The sequence below is a fragment of the Orbicella faveolata genome, unplaced genomic scaffold (genome assembly GCF_042242905.1).
Source record: "Orbicella faveolata isolate gen_17 unplaced genomic scaffold, um_ofav_v1 contig_25, whole genome shotgun sequence".
Classification (NCBI taxonomy): domain Eukaryota; kingdom Metazoa; phylum Cnidaria; class Anthozoa; order Scleractinia; family Merulinidae; genus Orbicella; species Orbicella faveolata.
Genome location: NW_028301553.1, coordinates 5935589 through 5954756, shown reverse-complemented (window position 1 = coordinate 5954756; position 19168 = coordinate 5935589). Strand labels below are relative to the sequence as shown.

Here is a 19168-nt window from a genome sequence, read left to right as displayed (position 1 = left end):
CATCACAAAACTTGCCGTTTTAGGGAGAGGACTCATTGTTTGCAGAGGAAAAACCTTCTGAAACAAATGAGAAGGAAGAGCCAACAGAAGGTGAGAGTAAAACTGCTGAGAGGAGCTTGTCTGTACAAATGAGGTGAAGTAATTTAATTTCTGTAACTTCATGTTTCATCTGTTTCCAGAAGATGAAGAGTCAGTGCTGATTAAACCCAGAGCAAGAAGTACAGCTAGTGGCAAGAAAATCCCAGCTGGTGCAGTCTCCATATTTGGAGGTGAGTTTTACGATGTATTTGTGAGAAGCTCATGTAGTTGAAGTTTCCTAGGCCTTAACACTAGTCTTGAATTTTGTGTTCAAAAATTAGGAGCATGTACATGTACCTATGGACATTGATGAACATTGCACAAGTTGTGCACAATTTCGTGGACATGAGGCTTACATGATATGGACATTTTTTCTTTCAGAGTCTGGTTTGTTTGGATCACCAACTAAAGAGGTAGGGAGCTTAGCAAGACATATATTATAATGTATGTCGTTAAATATTAATAAGGGGCTGTTTTAGGAGGGAAGTGTTTGTTTTATGTTTTAAGCCATTTTCCCAACTTTTTTCCAAATTTGCACTACTTACAATGTAAATTCTATCCAGTATAAGTATCATGTGCAGTGTTTAACTAAGCAGCCAAATATTTGTATTACTTGAATGTATGTTTTGTGCAGTTGCTATTTTAGCTTTAACCGTAGCAATCTTGCTTATGACTGCCTCATTTTATTCCTTCTCACTAAGGGTGTGACAAGTAGTATAACTAAACGTCAAGAAAGCCATGAGTCTGAGACAAAACCCAAAGCCAAGACAGGAGGGGGTGGGGGTGGACTGTTTGATGGCGATGATGAAGATGATCTGTTCAGTGGTACAACATCAAAACCATCCCCATCCCCAGCTCCAGCAGCCCAAGGTATGTCATTTGTAACCTAATGTTAATGTATCAGTTTCCTTTATGGCCTTCACAAGCTTGTAATGTGATGATAGGTTTTTAACGCATTACTATGTGAGAAAACAGGACAACCAACATTTGTACATGCGACTTCAGTGTCTTAAAAAGTCTCTATTATCACTGTCCACACTAATATGGATCCATTTTCAAATTTCTCCCCACTTGACAGTGTTCTCAAATGTATGCATTTGCGATGAAAATTTTATCATTTCAGTGTGGACCATAGGCAAAGGCATATCAAAAAGTACAAGCATGTATATTCAAGTGGAGATGAATTTGTGCAGACAGGGCTTTATTGTATGCTGTTAACTTCAGACTGCTCTTTTCCCCATCACAGTTGCATCCAAAACAAAGCACACGAAAATAAACCCCCAAATCTTTGAAATCTCACATGTTAAAAAAAAGTTAAAAAATGAGCCTCCTCTCAATAGCTCTATCCCAAATATAATCCCGCAATAATGAGCGTTTTAAAAAATAATATTACACCCCAACTGTTTTGTAGTCACTCTGATATTGCTGTATTGTGAATTTAAACAGAGACAACAAAAACAAAATCGTCAGCAAATAAGGTTGACCTATTTGGCGGCGATGATGAAGATGAAGATGAGGGTGACTTGTTCAGTGGAAAGCCAGTGGCAAAAGAACCTGTGCAGGCTCCACCCAAGAAAAAGGTTTGTTCAACATAATAATTCTCTCTTCCATAGGCTCAATGGTTTCTTTTGGATAGCTTGAGAGGATTAGGCATTGACACGTACAAAGCACTGTTTGGCGGTTTATTGTGAGAGTTGAGTGTCTTCTCCATACAAGCACAACATAAGGTCTCTAGCCCAGATCAAATGAGACTGGCCTTGATTTTTGCAACTGCCCAAGTTTTTAGACCTCTTGATTAATATCTTCAAATCTTTTTAATTATTACTGTCAGGCACTTTTAACGTGAGCTCAGGAGATTGTTCAAGCAGTCCCTATGTTACCAACATTAATTAAAGTTGTTGAATATTTTCCTTCAGTAGCATGCCATGGATCGAGAATTTAAAAAAAGTAAAAGTACTTACTTAATAACTATCTGCAAACCAATGTACCATCTTTAAAGTCACCACTGCCCACACAGTGCCTCAAGCAAAGAGGAAGTAATAATTATTGAAATCCAAATGTAGTGACTTACTGTTTGTTGTTGTTGTTGTTGTGGTTGTTTACTGTGTGCTGTAGCTTCCTGCTGGTGCCGTGTCAATGTTTGGTAGTTCTCCACCTCCTCTGCTGATAGGCAAGAAAACTGAAGATGAAGAAGAGGTGATGACTCAGTTAATGTGACTGGTTCTTTGTAATGGTGTTAATCACCTTATACTCTTTACAAGTAACTTGACTTATATCAGGACTTTTGTGGCCAGTTGGAAGTATAGACTCATTATTGATTGATTGATTGATTGATTGATGGATGGATGGATTGATTGATTGAAGGCTTGATTGATTAATGAATTGATCGATTCATTAATTGATTGATTGATCCTCCAATTGAGAGGGAGACATCTGAAATTTGCTCCAAAAATAATATTATTCAATGGTCAGGGTGTCACAAAGCTCTTCGGAGATCAGTTTATTGTCTATAACTTTTTGTTGCTCGGTTTTGAACATCCATTTAGAGACACTAGACTCTGTAGTGCAGTGTCATCAGTACTCAATTCTCAGAGGATGATCACTTCAAAAGAGACGACTTGTTTCCCAGGCTAACGTGATTCAAAACTGGAATTACAGTTTTTTTTTCTCTTCTTGGCCCTCAGCAAGGTGATACTGGCCTGTTCAAAGAGTCCAAGGCCACCCCACAACCCGAGAAAACTGAAGTAAAGCCTCCCCCTGCCTCGCAGCCGAGCAAACCAAAATCAGGGGGAGGACTGTTCAGTGATGAAGACGAGGAAGATGGGGGAGGGCTGTTTGGGGCTCCCGCTGCAAAGCCACAACCGAAAGCCGAAGTGAAGTCAAGGCCAAAAACAAAAACGACGATCAGTCTGTTTGATGATGATGAACAAGATGAAGATGATTTCTTTACTACTCCAGCAGCTTCCAAGACAAACAGGTAATGAAGTTATGATGTGGGTTTGCTAAAGGAGTTAGATCACAGTGCATGAACTTTGAAATCGTCGTTTGTTTTTCAGAAGCTTGTCAATTTTCTCACACTCATCCACTGTTACCCCTTTGTTGTGCATTGAGACCTCTGTTGTTTTCTTTACCGTTGCCCGCGTTTCAATTAGTGTCTGTTTGCTTTTCAGTGTCACAGCTAAAAAGCAACCTAGCAAAGAGGAACCAAAAGAAAAAGTTAAGGTAACAAACTGGTCACTTTTCTTGTAAATCGCGCCCAAACTGTTAAAGTCGTCTCGGCAGGATAATTTTTGGACTGCATACCTTTAAAATCGTGAACAGATGCACGGAAAGCAACGGAAGACAGATAAATGTCACTGTACATGTATGTTGAGGTCATTCCCCAGTATTGCATTGCGCATCCCTACTGCGCATAATTTCACGCGTGATTAGCGCGCGCGCATTAAAAAATGGCGGCCTTTTCTTTACGGCTGGACCTCGCCATAGAGGTAAATCGTCATTTTCTCGCAAACGAGTATGGTCACCTATCATTTTTTTCTGTTGTTTTGAATTGAGTAAAAAATTTCTCTGTGTAAAATAAATATGGACCAATTCTCAGTGTAGAACAAAAACAATCGTCGGAAACGTGAATTTAGTAAGCAATCGTGACCACAATCATGGTGCTATTATAAGAATTTATTGGGTATAAACAAGGTGCTGTTGCTCCTAAACCAACTTGGGGGCCCCTCATTTTTATTTCAAAATTTAAGTTCCTATAATAGAAACAATCTATAGGCAAAGTTTCAAAAAATTCTCAGTGCAGGTTCTATTTCAGTGGAATGACCTTAAACGGTAGCTTGTCACTCGGAAAATATGTCAATATGATCATTATGATCCTGCTGCCGACAAAGAAAAAAATCTTTTAGCGTTTCTTTTATTTTTAAATGTTTGATCGCTGACACTCAAATGAGTAATCGACTGATTTGGTTTTTTTTTTTCTCGCAAAAAGGACGCTTCTTTATTGCAACACTCATCATTTACAACACTACCTAACATTACTTACAATACTAATATTACTTACAGTTATAATAACATTACTTACAATAGCGAAATAGCTTACAAAACTCTAACATTGCTTAAAATACTAACACAGCTTACAATTTGACATTACTGTTCAATATTGTTTGCAATTTATTATGAATTGAATAAAGGTAAATAATGTCTCCCTCATCCTAGGAAACCAAGCCGGCCAGCGAGAAGTCTTCAGGACTTTTTGATGACGATGAAGCCGATTTGTTCAATTCTCCATCACCTAAACCTACTCCATCTCCTAATGCGACTCCTAAAGAGAACAGAAAAGTACGTTGTGAAATTCCATACAGCTTTGTTTCGAGCAAAACGTACAATAACCGCCAATGCTTAGTGAATGCACAAAGCGTTGCTATTCGCTGTAATATTTGATTGATGTCTGACAACTTTTTTACGTCTTTCTGTTGGTTTTCTCAACATCTTAGCCATTTAAAAAAAAAAGAGTTACTGTAAAATTACGATAATACACTCTAATCCCTGGGGTTATATTTGTTCAAAATTCGTTTTCGGTTGGCTTTTAGGTCCAGGTCAAACTTTACATGGGACGAACTAAATGGCAATTTGATTCGATCTAAACGGGTAAAGCTCGACCGTTGGGTTAAACGTCGAACTTAAATTTAGATCGACGAACACGTTCTATCCGTCTGCTCTGAACTCAAATCAGTCGGACGAACTAACTCAGTTGAGTCAAACGTCGAACTTATCATGAACTTAATTCGCTTAGTTTGGTTCGTCTCATGTGAAGTTGAACGTTTGACCTGGGCGTTATTCGAGGGCACCTACTGTCGGAAGGATTTGTGCGTCTGAAATTTGGTAGAGGGTATTTTTTGGGTAGAGCCCACATTCAGGAAGGCGTATTGGACCGTCACGGTAGTCCATTAGGATTCATGCTGTTTTGAATTATTTTGAATCAGCTTGATGTAAAAAAAACAACAACAACAACAACATAACACCAGATGAGCTATTTAATCGTATTGGTATTTTTATACACAGACCGAACCAAAAACAAGGAGTTCTTCAAAGATACAATCCCTTTTTGATGCTGACGATGACGATGAAGGCATGTTCGGAGGCACAGCGGACGACATTTTTGCTGCCTCGCCGTCACAGGTATATAAATAAGAAAAAAAAAAAGATTTTATGTCATGGTGACATTACTAGTAACAGTTATCGTAAAAACTTATCCAATATTGTTCTCAGTCTCCCCAGAAATCGTTTGAGCCTGTGTCGCCTTTGTCAGCGGCCATTTCACAAGCTGCACCATCACGTGATTCTAAAGATGGAGGCCAGGCTAGCAAACCGAAGCCTAGACCAGCAGCTGCAGCAGCAGCGCCAAAGCCAAGTCTTTTCAGTGATGAAGAAGAGGACTTGTTTGGTGATAAATCAGTGGAACAACCAAAGGTCGAGGAGAAGAAGGAAGTGATAGCAGAGAGTCCCAAGACGAGAAAACCAGTAGGAGGAGTACCCATGTTTGGCGGTGTTGATTTGTTTGCTGGGAAGAAGCCTTCATTTACTGAAGAAAAGAGTGATGTAGAGAAGAAGGAACCAGTTAAAAAGGAAGAAGGTACAATGAAGTGTAAGCTAGAGTCGCTTTTGTTACTGACTGCTTGTCATGTAGTCTCATTAGTCGACAAAATTTATCCTTACAGTATATGAGACGTTTGTCGTATTTGAACTTTGTGTCGTGGCTAAGCTGTTCAGTCGGTCAGTGATCGGGTACCCGACTGATGCGTAGAAGATCATGGGTTCGATTCCTGTCAGAAAAACGTGAATTTTCTCCCAGGAGCTTGTGTCACAGACAGATTTACTTCTTTCCCATCTCCCTTGAAAGAGCTGGTAGAAATTTAAAGCTATGTAACTCTCTTTGAAGAAAGTTAGCGCCTGGGTTTTTTTGGCCTGTTAAACCCTGATGTCATCATGTCAATATATGAACCTAGTAAATGGCCCAGCCCACTGAGAGTCTCTCCTTAGCTCAGTGGTTAGAGCGCCCAACCGGTATCTGGGAGGTCAAGGGTTCAATCCTGTCGGCGACTCAGATATTTTGTTTGTTCCACGCTGATGACAAATGAACATTTCTTCGTTATCACGATGTTAACTCTCCTTACTTGTCACCCTACAAATTTTGCAGCATCAGTTAGGAGAATTAGATCATCAGTGATATCTTAAAATGATATCGTTCTCCAATAGTTACTTTTTTTGTATCTATACTCGAGCGGGTCACTTTTTATTTGACTTTGCGAGTTCCTTTTTTATTTTAAAAGACAAACCAGCTGCGCCCAAGAAAGGAGCAGAATTGTTCGATCACGAAAAGGAAGAAGAAGAAGATGAACTATTCTCTTCAAAACCCAAGAAAATTAAATTTCCCGCCGCACCCGTCAAAGCCAAACCAAGCTCAGACTTGTTTGGCGATTCAACAGAAGATGATCTTTTTTCCACACCGAGCAAACCAGCCACAGGTAAGAGTAAACCCACTTGTCGGTGCTGAAGATTTGTGATTAAGTTTATAAAAGTACGCGCGGAACATTGTGTAGCCAATCTTAGCGAATTCCAGAAAACGCCTGTATAGTGTTCATTGCAAGTTATAGCCCTTATCGTTCGATGCATATTTTTCTTCCATTTCATTGGCCGAGAGCTCACCACGTGACCTAGAAATAATGGTCTGCTCATGCGTAGTACCGTCTAAATGTGTTTAGCCGCAAATAACATTCTGCTCACGTGTACATGTAACCACGTTCTCAGGTAAAAAAAAAAAATAGCGAGTCGCTTCCTTGAGCTGCCAGAGAGTGATTTCAATGTGAAAACAAACTTGGTGATCGAATGATAAAACAATTATTGAACTCGGTTATCGCAAAATATCGTGATTTGTCAGTGTCTCGCAGATCAAATCAAATCACGATATTTCGCGATAACCGAGTACAATAATCGTTAATTAGTCTCCATGGGTAAAGAACTACGAGCAATCCAAGTTAAAAGTTCAAATAATCTGCGTTAGATTCAGATATTTTCACGAGAGGTTTTCCAGACGTTAGTGTCTTACTGGAAAATACACCACTTGAAAATAATTATAGGAAACTTCATCCTGGGCCAATGGAAAATAAAATTCTTATCTTCTCGCGTCGTGTATTATCCACTATCTGTACAGGTAATCGTATTGGCTAACAGCAGCGTAGTGAACCAATCAGATCTCAAGTTTAAAACGGACCGGTTAAAGGCGCGGGAAAACACGCAACCGTTGCCGAGGGCGGGAAAAAATTGCGTAGCTCCAAAAATCTTCGTTTGATTAGGTAGAAATGAGTGAACTAACCACTAGTTTCTCCAAGCGAAAAACAAACTCATAAAGAGATGCATGAAGATTTCGCAGGGCCTCTAAACTCAAAGTAACGTGAAACTAGAAAGTTCTTGTTGCCCGGTCATCATATACGATAATATTCTTTCCCAAATTGTTCAGTAAGCAGACATATTGAATCAACATTTTTTTTTCCAGTAAAACCGGTCAAACCTGTAGTAACGTCAAAACCAGACGAAGAGGGTGAACCTGAAGAACCTGTGAAGCCTGACGAACCTGTTAAACCGGTAGAACCAGTTAAACCTAAGAAGCCTGCTGGAGCCGTCTCCATGTTTGGAGGTGTGGACCTCTTCGGCGCCAGCAAGTCACCGCCGTCTTCAGCAGTGGCTGCTAAAGCCCCCGTTATTGCTAAACCAAAAGGTAAAAACAGAGATTTTTTGTTGAGATACACTAGCCAGTGAAACATGTTACACACTCTGTTATAGATAAATGCTGCTGGCTTTAGTTATTTCTAGAGCACTTCAAACGTCAAACCTAGAACGGATTGCAAGATATGAATTCAGTGCCACCGCGGTATGATATTGAGAGTAACTTTTTTCTGTTGTTCTTAATCACTGTAAATCCTTTAGGAGGTGCTGACGATAATGAAGATGACTTATTTCCTTCAAAACCTAAAGTCAAGACTGTAGAAGAACCTAAACCAGAGGTAAAGTTGACTTTGATTTTAACCAGCCAACACTTCACCGACCGAACCGGCGCCCGCGATCCGGAGTCCAGCGTGCTAACCATTAGGCTACCGCGCCTGAAAAAGGCTTTGATGAAACACAAATATTCGCGAGTCGAGGCGCCAACAGTATCTTTTGACTGTTAAGTTTCGAACCTGTGATCCACCGAGTGCTCTGATGTAGATCAATTTTATTTTGGAAACCGCTGTGGAATGTCTCTTGTCTATCCTTTCCATTTCTTTTAGCTGTCACTCCCACTTCCGGTACCCAAACCATCCTCTTCCCCAGTTCCTCCAAAAGTTAGTCCTAAAACGTCGCCGGTGAAGCCTGGGTCAGGAATTGAGAAGCTGCAGGTATGTGAATGTCTGTTTATGTTCCGCAGTTCAAGTTTTGTGCATTGTATCACGATGTTCGTATTATATAGAAACGAAACAACAACGAAAAGTACTGACTCGCTGATTGAAAGAAGTTTGCAATAGACCATATTCGTATTCTCGATGTTTGACTGGAACAATCTTGCAATGGAGGCCCGTGCGGGGAAATATCATAAAAAAGAGACAAACCATTTGCATTTGCAAGGACTCCCCGCATTTGCCTCAGTTGTAAGGTACTCCAGTCTGATACCGAGAAGACGAATATGGTGTATTCAACAACAAAGTTTGTCGGTGAAACCCTAGTGTGTGTGACCTTTAAAAAGAAAGCTACGGAGCAGTACTTTATGGGGTACTGTTTATTATGCTGTACAAGGGGATTCTAATTTTTAAGTCTGTCCATAAAATCTCCACCCTGTGGCCATTGAAATGAACGCTATCAACCAGTAATTTCATGTCACTTTGTATGCTGGAATTTTTAGACTTAGGAGCTCTAGTCAGTGAAAGCGTCTGAGCTCATTAAGCGCTGCTGATGAGACTTTCGACCTTGGAACAAAATCTAAGTGTTGTTTGTTGTTGTCAGAAATCGCTTGCGTTCAATCCCGCCATGCTGAGGCCAGGAGCGACCCCACCCAAGAAAGAGGCAGCACCCACTGTAGCGTCATTTGACGAGCCGGCTAAAGTCACCACCCTAGAGAGTGCAAACAAGGTAGACTGAAAACATTTTTGTTACTCCATTAATTCACTGTGTGTAGTTATAGTGTTCTCGATTTCTATTTTTTCCCGAGGATAAGTTATGTTTCATTGTCTTGTGTGTAATGCGCAAACATGACCGGAAGCTAAATGAAGCGACACAAAGCGCGAGAGCGTAGCAGTTAGCGTTTGAACACAGGATGGGTTTTTTTGGTTCTTGTAATTTTTGATATTTATTAAGTCACCTTTCTGTTGGTTTCCCCAGGATCGCGCCAAAATCCAGGTAAAACGGCGCCCTCCAACGCGTCAAGCACGCCGGGCAGCGGCTACTACAAACAGCGCCAGTGATGCAACTCTCTTCGGATCCACGACGAATGACGACGCAAGCGCGAGCGCTCGATTGTCCTGGGGAGGATTTCCCACTCAGGAGGGACTGGAGAAGAGTGAAGTAGATTCACGGCCCCAGGGGACTGGTACTAGAGACTCGGATACGAGTGATGAGTTTTTCGGATTCACGAGTTCTGGATCTTCAAAGATCGCTAAAGAAGCGGACGATCCTTTAGCAGGTGGTCTTTTCTCATCGTCCGTGTCAAAGCCGAACGTTTCCAAAGCTAATGAGCTTTTTAGCGATGATTCAGATTTATTTGCTGTTTCTAGCGAGAAAACGAACAAAAAAGAGCCCGCAGTTGTAAAGGCTTCGGCTGCCAATGGAGGTGATATCTTTTCCGTTAGTAATGCGAAGGACACAATTAAAAATAAGGCTATAGAACCTTTAGTTGGAAAAGACACGTCTGCGAGTTTATTCACTTCGGAATCTCCCGGAGATGGCATATTTTCTGCGGTTAGCGATAAAACGCCGCAGAAAAAACTTGAACCAAGCTCGGAGAAAACGCCCAGCAAGGCTGCGGAATCGAAGATTTCCTCACCGCTTGATAACGACGATCTATTCTCTTCTGTCCAAAAAGACGATAATGACACAGGAAAGAAAAAAGCCACTAAACCTGAGGCAAAAGTTACAGCGAAGGAAAAGGCGCCAGCCTTTGACGAAGACTTGTTTGCTTCAAGCTCAGCGAAAAAAGAAACTAAAGCCGAAAAGAAGGAGAGCGAAAAAGCGACAGCGGATAAAAAGATTTCTTCGCCTCTTGGAGATGATGATGATTTGTTTACTGTGAGCACGCCAGCCAAAAAGGAGATAAAAACAGTTGCTGATAGTGCTGTTAAGAAAACGGCAAGTCCTCAAACCACCAAGAAGGCCGCGACAAAAGCCAGCTCTATTCTTAATGTAAGTACTTCTAATCGTCCTAATCGTCTTTTTCGCCGCCATTATTAGGTTTGTCACGCGTCGTTGCCAAGCCCGTTGCGTGACGTGCCAAGTAATAGTAGTGAAGGAGACTAACGATCGTTTAACTGAACGGTATAAGCTATGTAATCGCCCTGGTATCAACATGCAAACTTTCCTGACCGGTTTATTTACATTTCGTAAAATACTAGTTGCCAATAATTTGATTATGTACCTTGCTACATATATCTCTCCGTGCGATAAGGCACATAAAACTCTGACATTTTCTTTCCAGTCACTTCGATTTGCTGCTAGAGCCCAGACAGTCGCTCAGTACTCGCACTCTTCAATCATCCTCCTCCATTTTGTTTTGGGTCGACCTAGTCTTCTCCTTCCCTCCGGCCTCTACTCCAATGCTGTAACGCAGTGCTCTTCTCTGTCCTTTCTCATAATATGTCCAATTTGGTGATTTATAAACTCTTCAAGCTCTGATGTAAACATACAAATTCTCCTTACTCGTCTCCATATATTTCTCACAGTACTAGCAGGGAGAATTGGATGTAATAAATCTTTAAGTTCTGATGTCAACAAACAAATTCTCCCTACCATTTTCATACATTTCCTATAATATTAGTTGGGAGAATTTGATGATCTATTAAAGGACCTCTGTCACATACTTCACGGAATTCTCTTAAGTAGCCTCCCATACGTTTGTTGTAGTACATTTCCCGGCATTTACTCCAGATACATATATGATATCAAAACAATTTTCCTTTGGTAATCTTTTGTTTAGTTATTGTCCGTAATAATGACCCGTCCGTAGTTTCTTGTCAACAGAGAATATCATGTTGATGGTGGTAATAAAATAACTGCTTACCAAAGAAACGCTGTCGTGATAGAAGGTCCTCACACTATTTTCACGAGAAATGATGCCAGTTAAGAGAAATTGCACATTGGTAGGCGGGGTTAAGGTTGTTTACAAGAAGGTGATTGATCACGTTTATTTTGTGCCCCGACATGTGCACACACAGAATCTTTGCTGGTCAAACGAGCAAAGTTAGACGTAAATGAGTTTTGTTATTCAATGCTTCTCTCAGAGAACATGTTCTTCTTTCGTGATCCAAACCACAGACCTTAACTCGTGAAGGTAAATCGATCTTCCCTTTTAAAAAAGCTTTGTCAAAAAACACAGTAATTAAGATATTAATCAGACTAAATGGAGTTGAGAAGGTGGTCGTTGTTTCTGATCTGGCTTCCTGAGTACCAAGCACTTTTCAATTGACGTCGAACCCGATGTAGACTGTTAAAAGCCCATACCTTTCTACCTTGGAAAAAACGCGCGCTGGAACAGTGCCCACGCGTGTCGTATTTCTCTCGCGCGGATTTCCCGTGTTGTCGTAAATATGTTTCTTCACGCCAGAATTTGATGTCTTGTAATTATGAAACGTTTGCTTTCTTTGGCACCAGTTTGCTTTTGTAAAACGATAGCAGTTGTCTGCTTACATAACGATGTGACAAAAAACCCATTACACTTACCGGTAGTTTCAGGTAAATGGAAAGGTTCAAATTACCACCTATCGTTTGCATGTTTTTCGAGCAATTACTGTTGCCATGGTTTTGAAAAGAGAGCTTCTCGCCCAGCAAGATTGTTGACAACTTAAAACTTAAAACTGGCTGCGGAAAAGAAATTGTTCGATTCTATTGAATATTACGAAAAAGAAATTAGGATGTCTGATGCCACGAATGTTATCCTTGTATAAAATTATGCGAAGAGGAAGTTTAAATTTCTAAAAATAGATCTATTTGTATTCTCATTTGTATACGAGCTTTTAAAATTTTAGTTTGCTAGACTGCTATAATAAGGACTAAATGTCGGCTGTTTTCAAATGCCCACTCCCTTACAATTAATTTTTGTGGAAGTGCCGCTTTTAGGCTTGGCTAAATCCATATAAATTAATTTTCTTTGTGCTCTGAGTGATGCCGTGGAAAGTAATTTTTACGATTGATTAACGTTAACTTTGTTGGGCGCCGGAGACACGGCAGATGTCATTTGTAGAATTAAATTACTCATAAAGAACTGTAATATGTGCAATTCGGAAGTTTTCATAAAATTGTCAGAAAATTGGGAGTTTCTGAGAAACTTTCAATGGTTGAAAAAGTGGCTGGAAAAAGTTTGGGATCTTTTGTTGTCCAATTACTGTGATATTTGGCTTTAGGTTAAAATATGTTTATATACTGCAACCGCCCATCCCACACAAATCGCTGACATTAGGGAAGAGTTAAGGATAGACAAGTTGCGCAATGGTGGTCCATTATTTAATTTAAAAAAACCCAGCCCGTTTATGTCAGTCTTAACCTAATGGAGCTAAGTCACGGTTTGCGCATCTGAAAAGTTTAGCCTAAATTTTTTGAGTTCCTCGTTTGTAATCCTTGTCAATATTCTCCATCCTTAAACATCTTTGTTCCTTTATGGTTTATTATTACCTCTTTGGTGTTTTTCTACCTTAGGAAACCACTATCTTCAGGCTTCCTTTAATTTAAAAGTGATTTTGTACGTGGCAAAAATACCACGACTGAGCTGCTTTAAGATAACTGGTAGAAGATTTTACTGATACTAATTTGAGAGTTGTTGATATTCTGGGAAGCGTGACTTTACTTGAAACATTTAGCTTAAGTTTTTTTTAAGCTCCCTGTTTCACAATCGTCTCGATCTTCTTCATTCTTCGTACTTTTTTTTACCTTAGTAAACTATTATTTTGAGGTTTGATTTCACATAAAATTATCCCGTATACATCCGCCTTCGTTGCTCTACATGCTTCCGAAAATCCACCAGTGTCTGATCACGAGCAAAAACCTGTCAAAGCAACCGTTTTGTTTGAAGGTTATTTCACGCTAAATAACTAACGAAAAGAACGCCGGTCTTCTTCTCTTCGCCACATCACAGGTTGTAATGTCTTTTCTATCGTGTTTGTTTATAGGACGACGATGATGAATTATTCTCAGTGAAGAAAGCGGAAACTCGTAAGGTGAGGAAGGTGGTGAAACCGCTGGGCGATGACGACCTGTTCGGAGACTCGGGCGACATCTTCAGTGATATACCAAGCAAACCCAAAGGAGCTAAAAAGAAGAAATCTGCAACTACTGCTCCTAAGGATGACATCTTCGCCGAAGAGGCCGCAGCCGGAGGTTCGTGGTGTTTTTTTTTTTGTTTTTTTTTCGTGTTGTTTTATTTTCGGTTTGTTTACTTTATTCACTGCTTTGCTGGTGTTTTGCGCAGCGGAGCAAATGAAGATTTTGTGTCTGAAGGCATCGTATCGTTTCATGGTAAGATGAGATGTTCCCAACTTTTAACGGCACAGATTTCGTCCAACGATGACTTAAAAGAGGAAAAATGAGGGGCCATTTAGCGCAATTTATGTTTTTGATTTTCCAGTCAATAAAATGAAGTAACCATTACCTCAAGGACCTTCTTGGAATTTTCAAAGGAAAGGACACTTTAGAAAACCTTGGTGGAAATATTTTAGTCTTATCTTCCTCGGGGTTAACAACTCGACAAGATCGCTACTTACGCGCGTTGTTCACACGAAGAAAGGTATCGGAGCGGGCAAGAGGGATGGGTCGGGGGGAGGGAGGGGAGTGATTGTCCCTCCCTTGGACTCGATCCATGTGGCATAACTGGTGACCCTGTGATCTGTTACATGAAAAACGAGGCATGCAGGCGACTGCCTTGTTTGCATGCCCGTTTACACAGAAACCGCTGACAGCTGTAGTGATGAACAGAATCTTGGCATCACCAAGTTATACAATAAATCTTTGTCTTTCTTAAGGAGACGAGCAAGCTGCAGAGAAGACAGCGAAGAAGACAACGACGAAAGCAAAGAAGAAAACAGAAAAGAAAGCCAAAGCTTCAATATTTGATGATGACGTTCCAAGTATCTTCGATGATCCTCTGAACGCCACCTCAAAGTAACAAATTTTACAAAGAGAATTTCTTTTGAATATAAATCACGAGTATCCTCTTACACCGAGAAATCGTAGAGTAATTAAATATTTGATATTAATGTAAGAAGGTACAGCTTATGATTTTCATTTCGATCACTATGCTTTGTAGTATTCCTCCTCCTTTAAAAATAAGCAGCTATGGTGGTCACCCCCAAAAAATTCAAGGGTAAATATTTTTACTAAGATTTGTAATTTTTTTTAATGAATGAACGTGATGGAACGAAGCGACGTTTCTCCTCGAGGTGAAAGAGATTAACCCTTTTAACTTGCAAGAATGGCCAAGTATGAAATTAGAGAGAAAACAAAACAAAAGTTATCGTACAAAATATTGAAAACAACAGAGCGACGGTGTAGTTCTTTCATTTGATTGGTCACACGCTATGATTACATCCACATACTTAAAACCACTTTGTATAGAAAGGAAACCATACCACATGAAACACTGCTTGCTTGGTCGTACACGAAAGCTACCAGTGTTTCATCCAGAAGGTTAGAAATTAGAGCCACATTTTTTAAATTTGAGCCAGATGTGATAAAACGCTTTTTAGCACTCTTGTCCGAGTATCACTGAAATTTAGAAAAACACAAGTTGCGTGCTGTGGGGTCAAAGTTACCCCAAATTATCTTAAATTTAGCAATTTAAATTGTCCCTGTGTAGTATCAATATTCAAGCAAAATTGCTTAACACCAGACAGTGATGTTAATTTGCCCTGCAAGCCGTATTTCGGAATTAAATATTTAGTTACTGCTATTTTTGAGGTGGACTGATTGCGTGACGTCATCTGGCGCGAATTCTTTTCACATGAGCGTAAAATCACTTTATCGGCTTAAAATTATTCTCTCTGCCTTCGCAAGCAAAATGCCAACGCGCGACGAATCCCAGTAGGTAACCTTATCTCAGCCAAGGAACATTTTGGCATCGCTAAAGTGTTAAATTGGAGAAGTTTTCCAACATTCCTGCTTTCATATTCCAAGCAGGGAGGTTCGGAAACTGAACGAAACAAGAGTTGTTGTTATTCACACATCTGTCAGAGTTCGTGGCCTTTTGTTTTTCGTTTTATGGCGAATTGCAATCAATTATCTCCGCTGGGAATCGAAAATGTTGTTTACACGAAAGTGAAAAAGTTTTAAACGTGTTTAGTTGGACAGGCATTTTAGCTCATTGGCAAGGGGAGATGAATGGGAGCGGCCAATTCCAAACTTAGAAAAAGACAGTGCTTGGGTTTGGTAAATGGAACGATTGGTGACGAAGTTTTGACAGATATCTGACCATTTTGACCATTCTTTAGTCATAAAGGGAAAAGCGGAAATATGTAATATACGCGCATCATTCACATAGCTTTCAGAGTACGTGTCCTTTCTATTTTCGTCTTTGGCCAGTCGAACGTGGAATCTGCTAATCCCGCTAATGGGATTCGCAAATGTTGTCTAGGGGAAAATAACTGGAATGAGCGTGTACAGTTGTAAAGTGTTTGCTTGGACGGACACCTTAAAAATGTGAGCCTATCCGTGAAAGAAGAGGAGAGTGGGGAATTCCATATTAGAGAGAAAGTGCTTAGGGCTTGGTAAAGAGTGTACCGGCTGATTGAGTTTTGTTAGAAGTCCGACCATGTCGAACCGTTGTATAGTCACGAAGGGAAAAGGGTAAATCTGTAGTAGATGCATAATTCACATAGCTTTTAGAGTTCGTGTCCTTTGCCTTTTCATGTTTTTGTCAGTCTAACGGGCGATCTGCTAATGCGATTGGCAAATGTTGTCTAGAAATGAGAAACGTGGAAGATAACTGGAATAGGCGAGTACAGATGAAACGTTTTTGGTCTGACAGACATCACAAAAAGGTCGCTTATCTGCCAGGGGAGAGGAGAGGAGACTGGGCGCTTTAGACAGAGAGAGAGAGAGGGTGCTTAGGGATTTGGTAAATTATAAAATAAAGTACGAGTTATGAAGTATTGTAGGAAACATTTAGAAAAAAAAATAGAAAAAAAGGGTGAAACTCTTCTGTAAGCATCATTCACATAGCTGTCAGAGTTCGCGTCCTTTCGTGTTTCTTTTCAGGACAGGCTAGCGTGGGATCTGCTCTCAATTATCGTCTATGAGAGTCGCAAATGTTGGCAAGAGTCACGGTTGATACGGCATGAGCGTAGACAGTCAGTGTTGAAACGTGTGTGTGGTGGGACAACCCTTAAGTTGGACTGACTTGTCTTACTGTGGAGACTGCCCCGTGGAAAAATGGCAGCGGACGTTTTCAATTTTGGAGGTGGAATGATACCTGGCGTTTAGTAAATAGAACGCTTGATAACGAACTTCTCGTTTGAATCCCACGATTTTGTTCAATCCTTTCGTCAAGAAGGCAAAAGGGTAGATATCTAGGGATGCATTATTCGCATAACTGTCAGAGTTCGCGCGTGCCCTTTCCTTGTTCATTTTATGTCAGTCTAACTTGGAATGTGGAAACAATTATCTCTGCCGGGAATTGCAGATGTTGTCTGCGAGAAACGGGGGAGATTCAGTGAGAGTTTACGGTTAAAATGTCTGTAGTGTGATAGACGTCCCCCGTGTGGAGTCTGCCCCGAGGAGAGTAGGCAGAGGGTAATTTAGTCTTGGAGGGATAGGGTGCGTAGATTTTCGCAAATGCTGTTCCAAGTAGTGAAGGTTTCCTCTGGAATTCGATCATTTCGTTTCATTCCTTTCAGTTTGTTATGAACGCGAAAGGGCTAGTATCCTTCGCAGGCATGAAGGATTTTATACACTATAAATCTGCGTGGTTGGGCATTTCCCTTTGGCGAACTTTTCGATTTTGGTTTGGAGCGAATCGTTCAGAATTGGATTATGAGTTCGTGGAAATGTCATACAACATTTTGATTAAAATAGGCGAGCGGGAAAAATTAACGAGCAGAATTTAAGACGACATCTCATGCTATTAATTGAATTTATGTCTGCCGACTATGCACAAAGTCTTAGCCGGGAAAAATCACGTTTTCCAACAGACTAGCCGGGCGCTAAATTGCGTCAGTGTTTAGATTATTTAATCTATTAGTGTTTCATCGATGTTAGCGTTCAGCCAAGTGACTTATCGGATTATAGCTTTGTTTTCAGCAAGTGGGTATAGTTCGAGAATGCATAAATGACATATGTAATCTAAGCAAAAGTGGTTTTGGGGGTGTTTTTGGACGTTTTGTGCACTGGAAAGAAAATATTAATAAAGGTTGCACGCGAATGAAACAGGCCACATTCAGGCCAATGTAGGACAAAAGTTCTTTCTAGGAATTGTTTTGCCCCTCAAAATAATTTAGACCAAGCAATATTGTTGTGGCGGCGGCCTTTTTGAGTCGTTTCCGCTGCTTGACTTCTGTGACCGCGGAATTTTAGTTTTATCTTTCACGATCGCACGTAAAAACAAACAACGGCAGTTTTCCTTTTCCTTTTTTGGACACTGTGACATTTCCGTGCAAAGATAACATCGAGTTCATTCAAAAAAACGTAATAGGTAATTATATACTGTCGGGAAAAGATTGCTCCAGGCTGTATTTTTAAACACGCGACAGTTAACTTTGTGTTCGTGGTTGTACGGTTGAGGGTCTTGTAATTATCCAAGATATTTTTGTCGTTTCTTTTTTTTTTTTTGGCAGCAAACGCAAGAACGATAGTAAGTTAGTTTTAGTCGATGCTCTTAATAATGAGCCATCCACTTCAAGGGTCGCATAAACAAAGTTAAGTATAATCGGTTTTTAGCGCCCCCATGGCACTTCGAGGAGGTACAAAGCTTTTTTTCCTTTACAGATCATTTCCAGAAGTAGTGAAATGCAAACACGAACACCGACATAATAAATTATTCAATGCATATCATTGTCTCTATGCAGGGCACGTGGATTCTGTGAATCTATATATATCTTACTGCTGTCTTCTCTAATTTTAAAGTGATCGTGGCAAATGCCTTTTCGTATAGGCATAAATATCTAAATTGCCTCTTTTATCAGTAATTGCCTCATGTCACGATATTTCTTCGATGCCAGTTTCTTTGTCGTAACGGTTTTTCTTTTCGTTCAGGGTTTTGAAAGACTAGTAAAAAGGCCTGCGCATTATAGTTTTAACTTTCTACTGGCTGAAACACTTGGCACGCTTGTGTAGTAGACGATCAGTGTAACTTGTTCATCACGCCATTTCTCTTTGTCCTCCCCCCTCTCCTCCCTGCTGTACTTTCTCCACCACTACCAACCCCCCTCCCCCTGACAGAGGAATGGTAAAGTAGTTTTAAGGGGAGACGGGAAAAGAAAGGAAATCTTAGATACGCCGTGCTGTGCAAAAGTCACTGTTTACATACTTGCGTCCCGGGGTTGTTAGGAAGTGAATTTGTTTTCAGGTATTTTAGTGCTAAAGTATAATTTTAAGTGAATAAAGAAATTATTATTATTATAATTGTTAGTGTTTCTTTATTTTGTCACTTGCTAAATCGTTTCTTAATCCGCTTACTTACAACTTACAACTTACAACTTCTATTGTACTAACACAGTTCTTATGTTATTATCTCTCACTGCGCGTGTGTCCTTGGTTTGGCGGGAAATCCCTAATCGCGGTAGCCACTGTTGATATTGTAAATAAAACCGAAGTGTAAAACTAGTTTCCAGTGGAGAGACCTGATAAAAAAAATTGTGTTTCCTGGCAAATC

At 40.2% G+C, this 19168-nt stretch overlaps 1 protein-coding gene across 4 annotated transcripts in view; it reads left to right on the top strand.

Annotated features, from left to right (window-relative positions):
- Positions 1 to 18918, top strand: part of LOC110065752 (uncharacterized) — a 31124-nt gene extending 12206 nt beyond the window's left edge. For 3 of the 4 annotated variants that reach the window (XM_089295039.1, XM_089295041.1, XM_020772918.2), the window contains 19 exons: positions 24 to 90; positions 180 to 269; positions 460 to 491; positions 780 to 948; positions 1525 to 1658; positions 2194 to 2274; positions 2763 to 3055; positions 3249 to 3300; positions 4294 to 4416; positions 5140 to 5256; positions 5347 to 5710; positions 6408 to 6602; positions 7631 to 7852; positions 8053 to 8138; positions 8403 to 8510; positions 9112 to 9237; positions 9487 to 10503; positions 13479 to 13686; positions 14328 to 18918. In XM_089295039.1, the coding sequence (XP_089151165.1) occupies positions 24 to 90; positions 180 to 269; positions 460 to 491; positions 780 to 948; positions 1525 to 1658; positions 2194 to 2274; positions 2763 to 3055; positions 3249 to 3300; positions 4294 to 4416; positions 5140 to 5256; positions 5347 to 5710; positions 6408 to 6602; positions 7631 to 7852; positions 8053 to 8138; positions 8403 to 8510; positions 9112 to 9237; positions 9487 to 10503; positions 13479 to 13686; positions 14328 to 14470 (3627 nt within the window). In that variant the 3' untranslated portion in view covers positions 14471 to 18918. The remainder of the gene's footprint in view (positions 1 to 23; positions 91 to 179; positions 270 to 459; positions 492 to 779; positions 949 to 1524; positions 1659 to 2193; positions 2275 to 2762; positions 3056 to 3248; positions 3301 to 4293; positions 4417 to 5139; positions 5257 to 5346; positions 5711 to 6407; positions 6603 to 7630; positions 7853 to 8052; positions 8139 to 8402; positions 8511 to 9111; positions 9238 to 9486; positions 10504 to 13478; positions 13687 to 14327) is intronic. The other variant, XM_089295040.1, reaches the window with a different exon arrangement.
- The last annotated feature ends 250 nt before the right edge of the window (positions 18919 to 19168 follow it).